The 12,683-nt window shown below is 42.3% G+C and overlaps 1 protein-coding gene across 2 annotated transcripts in view; it reads left to right on the top strand.

Moving 5' to 3' along the window:
• Positions 1–12,683, top strand: part of LOC124299694 (protein Star-like) — an 83,473-nt gene that overhangs the window by 49,794 nt on the left and 20,996 nt on the right. For both annotated transcript variants that reach the window (XM_046753098.1, XM_046753020.1), the window contains one exon: positions 10,984–11,175. In XM_046753098.1, the coding sequence (XP_046609054.1) occupies positions 10,984–11,175 (192 nt within the window). The remainder of the gene's footprint in view (positions 1–10,983; positions 11,176–12,683) is intronic.

Raw genomic sequence — 12,683 nt, 5'->3', positions numbered from 1 at the left:
GGGAGCGGCGTTGCACAGACCACGTTTACATATTTAGAGCTGCCAATAACCATGGCTTTAGTTTTATCTACATTCGGTCTAAAACGGTTCTCTACACTCCATAACCAGATACTCCCAATATCAGCATTAACTAAGGCTAATGTTTCGTTCAATTTAGACGGCAAGCAACTGAGATATATCACAAGATCATCTGCGTAAAGTAGATGGTGACATCGCGAGAGGCAATGGGGGAGATCATTTATGAAAAGTGAAAATAGTAACGGTCCGAGAACACTGCCTTGCGGTACACCTGTCAGGAGAGGACGTACCCGCGAGGTCGTACCATTAGAATCACGAACCACTTGCATACGGTCAGATAGGTATGAGTTGAACCACTCAAGTACATTGTCAGATAGTCCGAAAGTTCGCAGCTTCGACAGAAGCAGCGCATGGTTTACCACGTCAAACGCTTTAGAGAAGTTCAAAAACACCACCAAAGTAACCATGCGATCATCAATCGCAATCCTACAGTCATCCACCAAACGCAAGACGGCTGATTGCCTTCCCATACCCCCACGAAATCCAGTCTGACGTGGATCGAGATAATTACCGCGCGCACGATGCACCGCGAGTTGATCATATACTATCCTTTCAAGCACTTTAGAGAGCGAGCAGAGAAGCGATATTGGCCTAAAATCTGACGGGCCAGTGGGATCGCGAACCTTCGCTATAGGCATGACAATTGAGGATTTCCACAACAAAGGAACCGATGCCGTTGTTAATAGAGAGTTCAGAAAATATACAATCAGCGGCATCAGTAGATCTTTTAATGTCTTAAACGCCTGTATCGCAAGGTTATCAGGGCCACATGCACGGGTTGTAATACGTGACAGCGCACTGTTGACACATCCGTTCGTGATCGGTGAGAAGATGAAGGATTCTATCTGCCTCTCGGCAAGGTTCTGTACCACTGGGCAATCATACCGCACAGTCACAGTACTAGACAGAAAGTGTTCATTAAGATCATCGACAGTAATCCCACTAGGTAAAGCAGCCGGTGGATTTTTACACTTGGCAAGACCAAGGTTCTCCATCTCACGCCAAAACGATCGCGCACCACCACAAGTATTGAACCGCTCTTGTATGTAAGTAGTCTTGGCGGCTGCTAAAGCACGCTTCACATCTCTATGGTACGCGACATATTCGGCGAAAACTTCCACACTGCGAGATCTCTTAAAGGACCGTTAAAAGGCATTGCGCTTTTTCATCAGACTTCTGATATCTAGCGATATCCAAGGCGCGGGTGATCGCCGCAAAGTAAATTCTCTGACAGGAACAGCACAATCTAGTACCTTATTCATAAGGTTATTGAATATTGACAACCGTTCATCCATTGAGGGCAGCAACGCAAACTGTGAGAAGTCCAACGTAGATAGGGCAGTAGAAGCAGCATCAAAATCGACACGATCCCACGGCCGGTATCGAATAACACGTGCCTCTTGCTTGGGCACACCATACCTGACAGCAGCATATATAAGATCATGCCCTGTATCCCCTGTAGAGAGAGAAAAGAAAATATAACAACAGAAAAAAAAAGTGAAATAAAATAAAAAAAACATATAATAATATATAAAATATTTAAATTAAATCTATACTTATTAAATAACACACGCTGATCAGGATGATATTACTGAAACTAGTCGGCTGAAAATTAATTACACGACCGTGCAGGGCCTTTTATCTATCTCTGACGACACGTGATTTAGTTCTCCGGAAAGCTTTGTAGACAGTATTCCACTCTCTCATGAGCGTCTTAATATTGTCATTCAGTTACGGAACTGAAGTCTTAGCTGGGCTCTGCGAATAGGAGCATGTTTATTTATCGTCTCTAGTACAAAAGTGTTGAGTAAATCAACCTTGGAATCCATCGAGGTAGCAGTAAATACCTGCAACCAGTCGCAGGCTTCAATATCAAGTTTAAAAGCTTGGGAGTTAAAGAGCTTGAAGTTTCTATATGTGATTTCACGTGGTTCAATTCTATGAGAAATAAACAGAAAACTGATACTAATCAGGTCATGACTTGATACAAAGGCGACAGGTGATTGTGGAGAATCCGAGACTTTGGAGAGGTCATTAACCGCGAAGACGTCAAGCCATGTACTCCTTGTAGCAGTGTGATGCGTTGGACGGTCAGGAACAATATCCATACTCACACTAGAGAGGAATGACTTCAGATTATTAGCATCAAAGCTATTCGAACACAAGTCTGCATTGAAGTCACCCATGACAATATTACTTTTATAGGCTTGACTGTACTGCAGGAAAGCTTCCTCAAAATCTGACATGTAGCCAATCTTAGACGGACAATATACTACGGAGAAGGCCATCTCAGATCTACCAACGCCGGAAATTTCAGCAATTAAAAACTCAGGCCTCGCCGAATAGGCAGAAGTGGAGGTTACAAGAACTTTCGCCTTCAATGATCTATGGACTGTGACGTGGATTTTTCCCGCTCCTCGATCACTCGGAGAAAATGACCGAGAACTTACCGCGTGCACAATAATTTGGCGTCCACGCTGTACCCTGGACCTAAAAACAATCTCGCGAAGTTTGGTTGGGCGCCTGGCGTGATTAACAGGCCTCGAAATCGTTAATGCGCTATGCAGCGACAATAAGCTCGGTAGCTCAGTACCGCGGAGAGGGGAGGGGTAATTTTTAGGTAACGGGAGAGAGCGAGATACGCAACACCGACACGTTATTTTATAGAGCAATGATAGAATCCACTGATATATTCTCGGCCAACGATGATACAAAAAAAAATATACAAAAAGAAAAATAATTATTTAAACGTCGCTCATTGCGACTCAAAATTCACAAAACAAAAAAAAATAATAATTGAAAACGCGCTATTCGCAAGTCGTACTCAATACTTAGTTTAACTAACCAAAAAAAATAATATAACAGAAAAGAAGAAAGAAAATTAAACGGCTAAATCTGGATGACCTCTTATTCCTTCTTGCGCTAGTCGCTGCCTCAATAATAAACAATATCTCCAAAAAAAAAAAAAAAAAAATTTTATTCGACGCGTTTACCGCGTTCGTCTTCTACTAGCTCCAGCACTAATCGCCAACTTAACAATAAACCGCTAGACAAAAACTAAACCGAAAACATAATCGACGCGCTAACCGCGATCGTGGATAAACCCAGAAAATTCCTTGTGCTACAGGCGCTAGCCGCCACCTTACTAATTAACAATAATTCTACGTGCGCTAATCGCCACTTTATCAATAAACAATAATTCATAAACTAAAACCAGAATTTGCCTCGACGCGCTAACCGCGACCAATTAATGAATCTCGGAAGCTTCTTATTCGTGCCTAATTATAACGTATTATTCCGCATCCGTGCTCCAGTTGCAGTCGTCATCCCCGAAAAGTTCGCAAACCGCCCCGCTATTCCGAGCGTCTACGCACGATAATACGCGACCTACGCGAAAGGTGACACTTTTTTTTATACGCAGACTCGACGAGACCCTATGTAGCAGAATTCGGCCACACTCAATTCAAAACCGAAATCGACTCAGCTCAAAACCGTGACTCTACGCGAGACTTTACTGGAACAAAATTGACTCTACGCATTATCGCGAAACTCAGGCTACGGCCATCAACAAGGAGATCGGCAAACAAATTTCGAGTGCTACTCTAACTCAACGAGGAACTGGCCAACCGTTGCCCGGTGCGCCGATTTAAATTGCACTCGAAATGCGTCCGCAAGGAATTAAAAACGCTTACCGCTTCGTAGCCACACCAAGAACTTGCCTACACCAGTCTCAGCCATTACGCACTCAACTTAATTAATTTTTCTAGATCTCGAACTTGACTTTCGCGAAATGTCGCCAGGACCCAAGTGTCGAGCTCCGCAAGTCGGAGCCGCAATACGAACATGCCTCGAACATAGGCGCTATCCGTTGTCCAAAATTCTCCCGCTCTAATTGGCGTTTTCGTTACGACATTGTTATACGCTAACTTATCGCTATCGTTGAGTCCCGCTGTCGCGGGGTGTTGATTGGTTGTTCAATCTCCGGTATCCCGTAGTTCGACAGTGGCGTGGTGACGACTTCACGAGGTTGCCTGACGTTAGTGTGGTGAGGGGGAGGCTACGGCTCGCCGGGCACCAACGGGAATCTCGTCCGCCTTGGGTTCCCTCGCGGCAGAGCTCTACGTTGTCGCTTTCTCCGTAGTCTCGCGCGAGGCCCTCCTTTCGTCGCGATCCGTCGCGACTGCAATTCTGTAACGTCGTTCGAATTTGCCGCCGATCCCGTGTATGATGCCGCATGTACTCGAAACCAAAAAAAAAAAACAAAAATCCTGAAAAATCGTCTTTGCCAAACCGAAAATTGTCCCCCCTCGGAGTATCGGATGCGTGACTTTTGTCCTGGCGCTCTTTTTCGAAATGATTCGCGGTCTGATCCGCGGGATCCCGAATTTCGAGCTCCATCTAGGGTTCGGGGAGCCGTTTGGGACGCGCATCGAAAATGCCAGATTTTAGTACATACGACGCTACACCTCCTCCACCAATACCAGTGCGATCGCAGCGAAGAATATTGTAACCTGGCAAGTGAACAGCCTGATCAGCTATGTGAGATTTCAGCCAGGTTTCCAATACAGCAATGAAACGATAGTGTTTTGAAGAGAAATAGCTCCGAAACTCATCAACATGAAATACCAACGACTAGGCGTTCACGTGAAGGCATGAATAGACTTACACATAGCGATTGATAATATAACACATAGCAAGAAAATGAAAACAAATCGATGAAACATAGCTCACCCCAGCACAGCTAGATAGACTGGCATAGGTACACATAGTGATAATACATATACATAGATTAAAGACAGAAGCCAGAAAGCCTCAAAGCATTAGCGCGCAACGTAAGTAACGTAAGTACAAGGAGAAAAGCATATTTAATCGGTAAAGAAAATTTTCTAATACGAGCAGGTAAGCGAACAAGTTAGAAGAAACAGAAGTGAGCAAGACTAGTTGCTATGAAGTGTGACGTGGATTTTTCCCGCTCTTCGGTCACTCGGAGAAAATGACCGAAAACTCACCTCGTGCACAATAAATCGGCGTCCACGATGTACCCTGGACCTAAAACAATATCGCGAGATTTGTTGGGCGCCTGGCGTGATTAACACGCCTCGAAATCGGTGATGCGAAATACCGTGACCATATACTCGATAGCTCAGTACCGCGGAGAGGGGAGGGGTAATTTTTTTTTGGGTAGAGAGAAATGCAACACAAGTAAGCCAACGCGTGGTGTGGCCAAATCACTATAAAATTCCAATAATATATTTCTCGTCAGCGATATTACAAAAAAAAATAAAAATAAAAATAATAATACGACTGCGCAAGTCGTCCTTCGCGATTCCAAATACAAAGGTTTAAATTTAATCCAAAAGAAATAAGACAGGGAGAAACAAACCAAATAATAGAAAAAAAGGTGAATAAATCTAGGAGACCTCTACGGCCTACGTGCGCTAGTCGCCGTCTTAATAATACCCTAACTCGCAAAAACCAAAAACAAAATCGGACTCGATGCGCTGCCCGCGATCGTCCTCGACTACGACGCTACTCGTCACTTAATTATAAACCGCTAAACAAAACGTGATCTAGATCATATCCGACGCGCTAATTGCAATCGTGATTAAATCTCGCTGATATCTTATTTCTACGGGCGCTAGTCGCCACCTTACTGATGCACAAGAATTCGTAAACTAAATCAAAAAGACGTGACTCGACGCGCTAATCGCGACCAAATTAATAACTCTAGGAAGCTTTTCTGATCGTGCAAGTGTGTAGCGTATTATGACGCATCCGAGCTCCAGTCGTAGTCCCTATTTCCCCAAAGTTCACAACCCTTCCCGCTAAACCAAGCATCTACGCACGGTAACACGCGACCCCCCCCGAGAGGTGACCCTTTTTACGTACGCAGACTCGACGAGACCCCGTGCAGCGGAATTTGGCCGCACTCAATTTCGAACCGAGATTGTTCCCCACTCGAAACCGTGACTCTACGCGAGACTTTACAGGGATCCACTTGACTCTACGCGTTATCGCGAAAACTCAGGCTACGGTCATCATCAAGGAGATCGGCAAACGAATTTCGAGTACTACTCTAACTCAACAAGGGCTAGGCCAACCGGGTGACGGTGCGCCGATCTACTTGCACTCGAAATGCGTTCGCAAAGAATTAATAGCGCTTACCGCTTCGCAACCACACCAAGAACTCGCCAACTCTTGTTTCGGCCATGGCACACACACTTCAAAGAGGTTTTTTTTTTTTGTAAATTTCTATCCTACTCGACTGTCGCGAAATGTCGCCAGGACTCAAGTGACGAGTCCTGCAAATCGGAGCCGCAATTCGAACATGCCCCGAACATAGGCGCCATCCATAGTCAAAATTTTCCCGATCGAATTGGGGTTCTCGTTACGCAATTCTTACAATCTAGCGTATCGCTATCGTTGAATTCCGCTGTCGCGGGGTGTTGATTGGCTGGCCAGTCTCGGGTACCCCGTAGCTTGGCAGTGGCGTGGTGACGACTTCGCGAGGGTACCTGTCGTCAGCAACGGGAATCTCGTCCGCCTTGGATTCCCTCGCGGCAGAGCTCTCCGTTGACGCTCTCTCCGTAGCCTCGTGCGAGGCCCTCCATTCGTCGCGATCCGCCGCGATTGCCATCCAGTAACGTCGTTCGGATTTGCTGCCGATCCCCTGTCTGAAGCCGCATTTACTCGCCACCCGAAAAAAATTTCTGTAAACTATTATTGCCTGATTTATTAACTATCGCTATCGTTGCCATCTAACTTGACTGACTTGAATCTGGTAACGTAATCGATAATATAGGACTGATTGACCCGTTAATTTCCCCTGATTTAGGTTTATTCTTTATATTCTTAATTCTTTAATTATCGTGAGCTGCCTTGAATACCGCAACTCTACCAGTTCGTGTGAGTACCTGAGCCTAGCCAGCCGTACAATGGGTTCTCTAGTTATTTTTCGTATTGTTCCGTGTCGTTATCGCGCCAAAGTTTCAACGGTGAATCCTCATCTGAGGGTAACAGAAATTAGCGTCACAGTATACATCCGCATACCTATGCAGATTCAACCCTTTCTCCTACGTTTATGCCTATATAGCTATGAAGATTTAACCTTTCATCCGACGTATATACCATTATACCTGTGAAGATTGAACCCTTCACCCTGCGAATCTATGCCCTTATAGCTATGAAGATTCAACCCTTCACCCTACGTATATACTGTTATACCTTTAATAATTCAACCCCTGACACTACATATAGTATACCGCAACACGTATGAAGACTTGACCCTTCACCATCTGTATATACATCCATATAGGAATGAGGGATTCAACCATATACATCCCTATACCTACAAAAATCTGACCTCTTACCTTTTCTCCTTTATTTTTTTCCACATTTCTTATCTTTCCTCCCCCTTCCAACAAAACTTGAAAATAGGGGTTGGCGCCCGGAGCCCCCCTAGTATACAGGGTGAATCACTTAAAACGTCCAGAATGGTAGGAGCTCAGTCGACTGATCAGGCCGTACTCCTTAGCCAATCTGAAGCGAGTCAATTGAAACAGCGAGAATGGGAGGAGCTTTGTTGACGGATTAGGGCATAGCCCGCGTGTTGATATCAAAGTAAAGTTCGCAGTCTCCGTACAGGTATTCAGTGGTAATACGAAATAAAGTCACGATATGACAACAAGTGAGGGATCATAATAAGAGTTTATTATTATTAGAATTGTATCATTTCAGAAAGTTTTCGAACTGCTCTCCTCCCTTTCAACACATAGCTGCAGTCGGCTTTGCGTGAACTGTTGCACGGCTTGTAATGTCGCCGGAGTGATCGAGCGACATGCTGCGGTAATTCTATTTTTCAAATCCTCCAAGTTTAGTGGTTGAGTTTTGTAAACCTTGCTTTTAACGTATCCCCAGAGGAAGAATCCAGTAGGGTGAGATCTGGAGATCTTGCTGGCCACGGCGTAATGCTGCCTCTCCCAATCCATCGCTGTGGAAAAGTGGCTTTAAACAAGGAAAATAATTTTTTTTACCCAATTTTTCATACATTTCTGAAACTACGTCTACTTGAATATCTAATAAATCAATTTTTTTTTTGTTCAATGTTTATTTATTTGCTTTTGTCCGTCTTGTACGTATAGGTATAAATAAACGAAAAGTAACATCAAACCTTTAAATAATAATAGATATAAGGCTATTTTTGCGGAAATGTATGGCTGTTGTTAGAAGCATCTCGCATTTCTTATATCTCTGTAAAAATTTGTATGATTGTTTTACTTCTTATTAATTACCGTCTAATTAGTGAGAACTGCAATATTAGTTTTGTCCTGTCTATCTCTAATCATTGCGCGTGGAAGAAAAAAAAGAATTTTCTAACAAAAAACCACTACATCTGTCTCTTGGAGCGAACTTAAACCTAACTTAGGACTAAGGTGTATATTATTGTATAGGTGTATACCTACACATATATCTATGTATAGGTATGCCCCAACTCTCTACGGAGTTATAACGTTCTCACTTTCTTCTCTCTAAGAAAGAAAGACAAACTATACAGTTTATTTTATACCTGCGGGACGGCAGGTAACAGATTTAGAACCCGAATTTTTTCAATATGTTTTTAAAATTGTTCCTATCGATTGCTTGTATGTAACATTAGATATTTTTATTAAGGTTTCGTAGGCGCAGAATTTTTTACTTGTGGCTTAGCGCGAGCGTAGAGTTAAAAAAAAATAATTTATATTCAAATGGTCTGCCTTTGGAAAATCAGGGGTCTGGATGTCTGCCTCTGGATTTTCAACGTTTTGAGGACGATTCTAAGCATCAGTCCAAGAGGCAGACACGAACAAATGATTTAGCACACCTTTTTTTTACATTTTTTAAGCGCTGTCAATTGACAACTCAGCGCTACCATGGTGGCAGACCATTTTTCTGTGGCCCTTCACATTGTTTTTAATCGAACGATTCAGGTCTGCCGAGCAAACATTTCATATACACATTTTTAAATCATAAAAAAAAGTTAAAAAATTTACTAGTACAAAAGTCAGAGGTCTGGATGTCTGCCTCTGGATTTTGATCGTTTTCAGGATGATTCTGACCATCAGTCCAAGAGGCAGACACGAACAAATTATTTAGCACACCCTTTTTTTAAATTTTTTAAGCGCTGTCAATTGACAACGCAGGCCTGTCATGGTGACAGACGCGGTCCTCAATGTTTCTTATGGTACAAAATTTGATATTAATAATGTCTGCCTGACGATCAGATCATTTAGAAATTTTGGCACCCAGCTCCCTAGCTATTAGACTACGGTCATCAAGCAAAAGAATCCGCAAAAACAAATTTTGAATACTTTCCGACAACGCAAATTCAAAATGGTTATTCGTCATTCGGCAATCGTTTTCTCTATTACTTTAGAAATCCGATCGCAAGAATATTAGTAACGCTTACCATCCCACATTCACGCCACAAATTCGTCAACCCCTTCGTAATCTTTCGGCAGCATCATATTTCTCTGGACCACAAAAAAAAAAAAAAAAACTCGCTGACGACAACGTACTCGAGCCACTATCTCGGTCAATCGGCAGAACTAGAGTGATTTCAAAATCGACGACCTGCCACAACACCGATTTCGTACACAACAATTGATCTGCCATGGATTTCGTAGATTGCACAACTCGACGCGCGCCTGTTGGGGCATCGCGATGCAGAACTCAATGCTAGATCGCAATTTTGCCCTCCACGTAGTTCAATGATTTCTCGGGGGTGAGCGGTGTAGTGCTCTCTCATCCCTAGTCGGTCCTTCGCAAATTTGTAGGTCAGCTGTTAGCATGGTAAGCAGTCGAGATTGCTACGCGCCGTCCACCAGCGGGAATCGCGTCCGCTTTGGATTCCCGCGATGCAGGGATCTTCGTTGGCTCCCCCTCCGCAGCCTCGACATTCTTCCTTCTAGATCGTCGTTATTCCGCCACTCTGCAATTTCCTCGAATTCGTTCTTAACTTCCTGCTTGATGCCATTGAAACTCAAAAAACAAAAAGCCCTAAATATCGTATTCGCTACTCGCTACAGTGTCCCCTCTCGGAATCTCGGAAGCATGATTCCAGATCTGGCACTCTTTTTCAAATCCTTCGGTAATCGATATCGAAAAACCCCTAATCTTAGTTGCGCCTAGGATTCAGGGAGCCGTTTGTAACGAGCATCAAAAATGCCACGTTGCAATATATACATATATTACATACAATGGGTAGATATGGCGACTCACAATATTAAAACAGGCTCTTTCAGTTTTCAAAGAACCGAGAATATAACGGGACTAGTGAATTGGGCAATTTGAATGGCTTCCGAAACGTCTTCTGTCAAATCTGATGATCAGTAATTCATATTCACCTTGTTATAAATGGCATCATCCTCTGGTATCACAGCGGACAGATGTTACAGCGCGGAACGACATGCCCTAGAATTGAACGGCGTAAACCGTTAATTGTAATATTTACAAAGTACGATATAATGGCTGTCAAAAATGGCAACAAAATGACGCTCATTAAATACAGATAACTAACCCTGTAAGGACTAGTGAATTTATGTCATCCATAATGCTGATAGTTGTACGTAAACTTGAATATGCAGTATGATGAGCGAACTTAGCGGCCTTCTCGCTCGGATTTAATTGTTAAGAGAGACGTATGGACAGTGTTCATCCATAAACGTGACAAATGTACATAGATCTTCCATTATCGACTTAAGAGATAACTCGATCCGTTACAGAACGAATCAAAATTCGCAACCCTGTAATTTTGTTTTAATTACTGATATTTTGTGGAGAAGTGGCGGGTAATGGATCCGCATCCGTCTACTACTTTCCCCGTTATAAGTTACAATTCTTAACTTTCTGTTTACTTCTCTGTCGCAGATAACCTATCACCAGGAGCCAGAGGTGCAAGTTACCAAACTGGGCGAAGGTCCAAACAGCCTAGTGAATCCAGATGAAAGTCTGCCACCAACGAGACTAAAGTGTTTTCCACTGTACAGTGTCTTACTGGCATATAATTGTACAAATCTGGACTACTTAAATTTAGACAGCCTAGATGCTCAAGACGTACAGGTAAGCAAAGATGTCGTATACTGAGAGAAAATGGTAAAACTCAGTAAATGCGAAAGATAATGGAACTTTATTCATTGGCGACATCGTACCGCGACAATATTCTCGTTTGCGATGCAGGAGAGCCTACTTACTTCTAACAGATCATTAGGTATCGAATCTTTCCGCATCGGATTAAAAATTGGGATTATGTTGTCATGCTGACTCCTTGCAACGGTGTAAGACAGGGACGTAATGCAACGATGGCTCCACAAGTGAAATTTTACAGACGTTTGGCTATTCTCCACTACTTGCGCTAGTGAGTAATGTGGGCGATTATGTGTGTACGTGTAGCATTGAAATTCGTGCTCATTATCTGTGTTAGTGATTCTTTAATTGCACGAATTTGATATACATTCTAATCACGCATACTTGAAATGATTCAATTCAAAGATTTTAGTACGACGAAAAATATTTTTACTGTCGTTAAAATAATGCATTATGATCATTTCCGGTGAAATTCAACCCATACTTAACTTGGCAATTTTTTTCTTTGTCTCGGAAAACTTTTTTATTTTGATGTTTAGAAAATTTCCACATACTTAAGTGATATAATACTGAATACAGTAGCTCAAAATGCCTGCTTTGTGAATTTAACCCGGGAATTCTAATGTCACATTATCACAAAATACCCATTCATAATTGAATTCTAGACGTCAAACGATGATCCAATTGTTCTTTGACTTCAAGGGAAGGTAGAAACCTTTATGGGATGAAAAAGTAATCCTGAATTCCTTGATTGTCGAACGCGGTATGAAGTTATTGTTGTCTGTTTCTTGCAAATATTGCAGTTTTCAAACTTCGGACACTTTAGCAATTTATGTAGTCATATACATATACAACAAGTAACTTAATTGGGCTAGCGGGAAACGAAAAAATAATCATAAATATACTTGAATTGCAAAGGAAACACGAATTTCTGCACAGTCGATTGGCTGCACACGGTTTACTGTAAGTTTTAGACAAACTATCAGACCTCCAGGATTATACATATTTACCTCATATAATTTTACATAATTTTGCCATTCAAGTTCGTCCCCATTAATCAAGAAAGATGATCATTTTGAATAAAAAGTACAATAAAAATGCCTGATGGTAGGGCAACTATTAATGAAATTTAATTAAGTGCGGTGTATCAGACAAAGCATAAGTCATCTTAAAAGGAATAACTTAATTTATTCTTCTTACCTGGAATATTAAATTGTCCCCATATTCTCCGAATGGTACTACCTCCATTAGAAACTATTGTGCGCACACACCCGCCAGCCTTTTCTACTTTCAGTATAGCCTTGAGCACTGAAGACGTCTAGATTCGAAAAGGTGCAGCACCTTTCAAAGCAAACATTGCAACGGGCTGATGAAAATTTAACATCAGCGGTGAAAATTGAAATACTGAAGCACTACTTGCTTGATTATTCGTCACATCGTCCAAAGTTTTTCACCATAATGAACTTCACAGTCGAATTAATATT

The sequence above is a fragment of the Neodiprion virginianus genome, chromosome 1 (genome assembly GCF_021901495.1).
Source record: "Neodiprion virginianus isolate iyNeoVirg1 chromosome 1, iyNeoVirg1.1, whole genome shotgun sequence".
Lineage (NCBI taxonomy): Eukaryota > Metazoa > Arthropoda > Insecta > Hymenoptera > Diprionidae > Neodiprion > Neodiprion virginianus.
The sequence above is the reverse complement of the archived record's forward strand: the minus strand, read 5'-3'. Positions and strand labels throughout refer to the sequence as shown.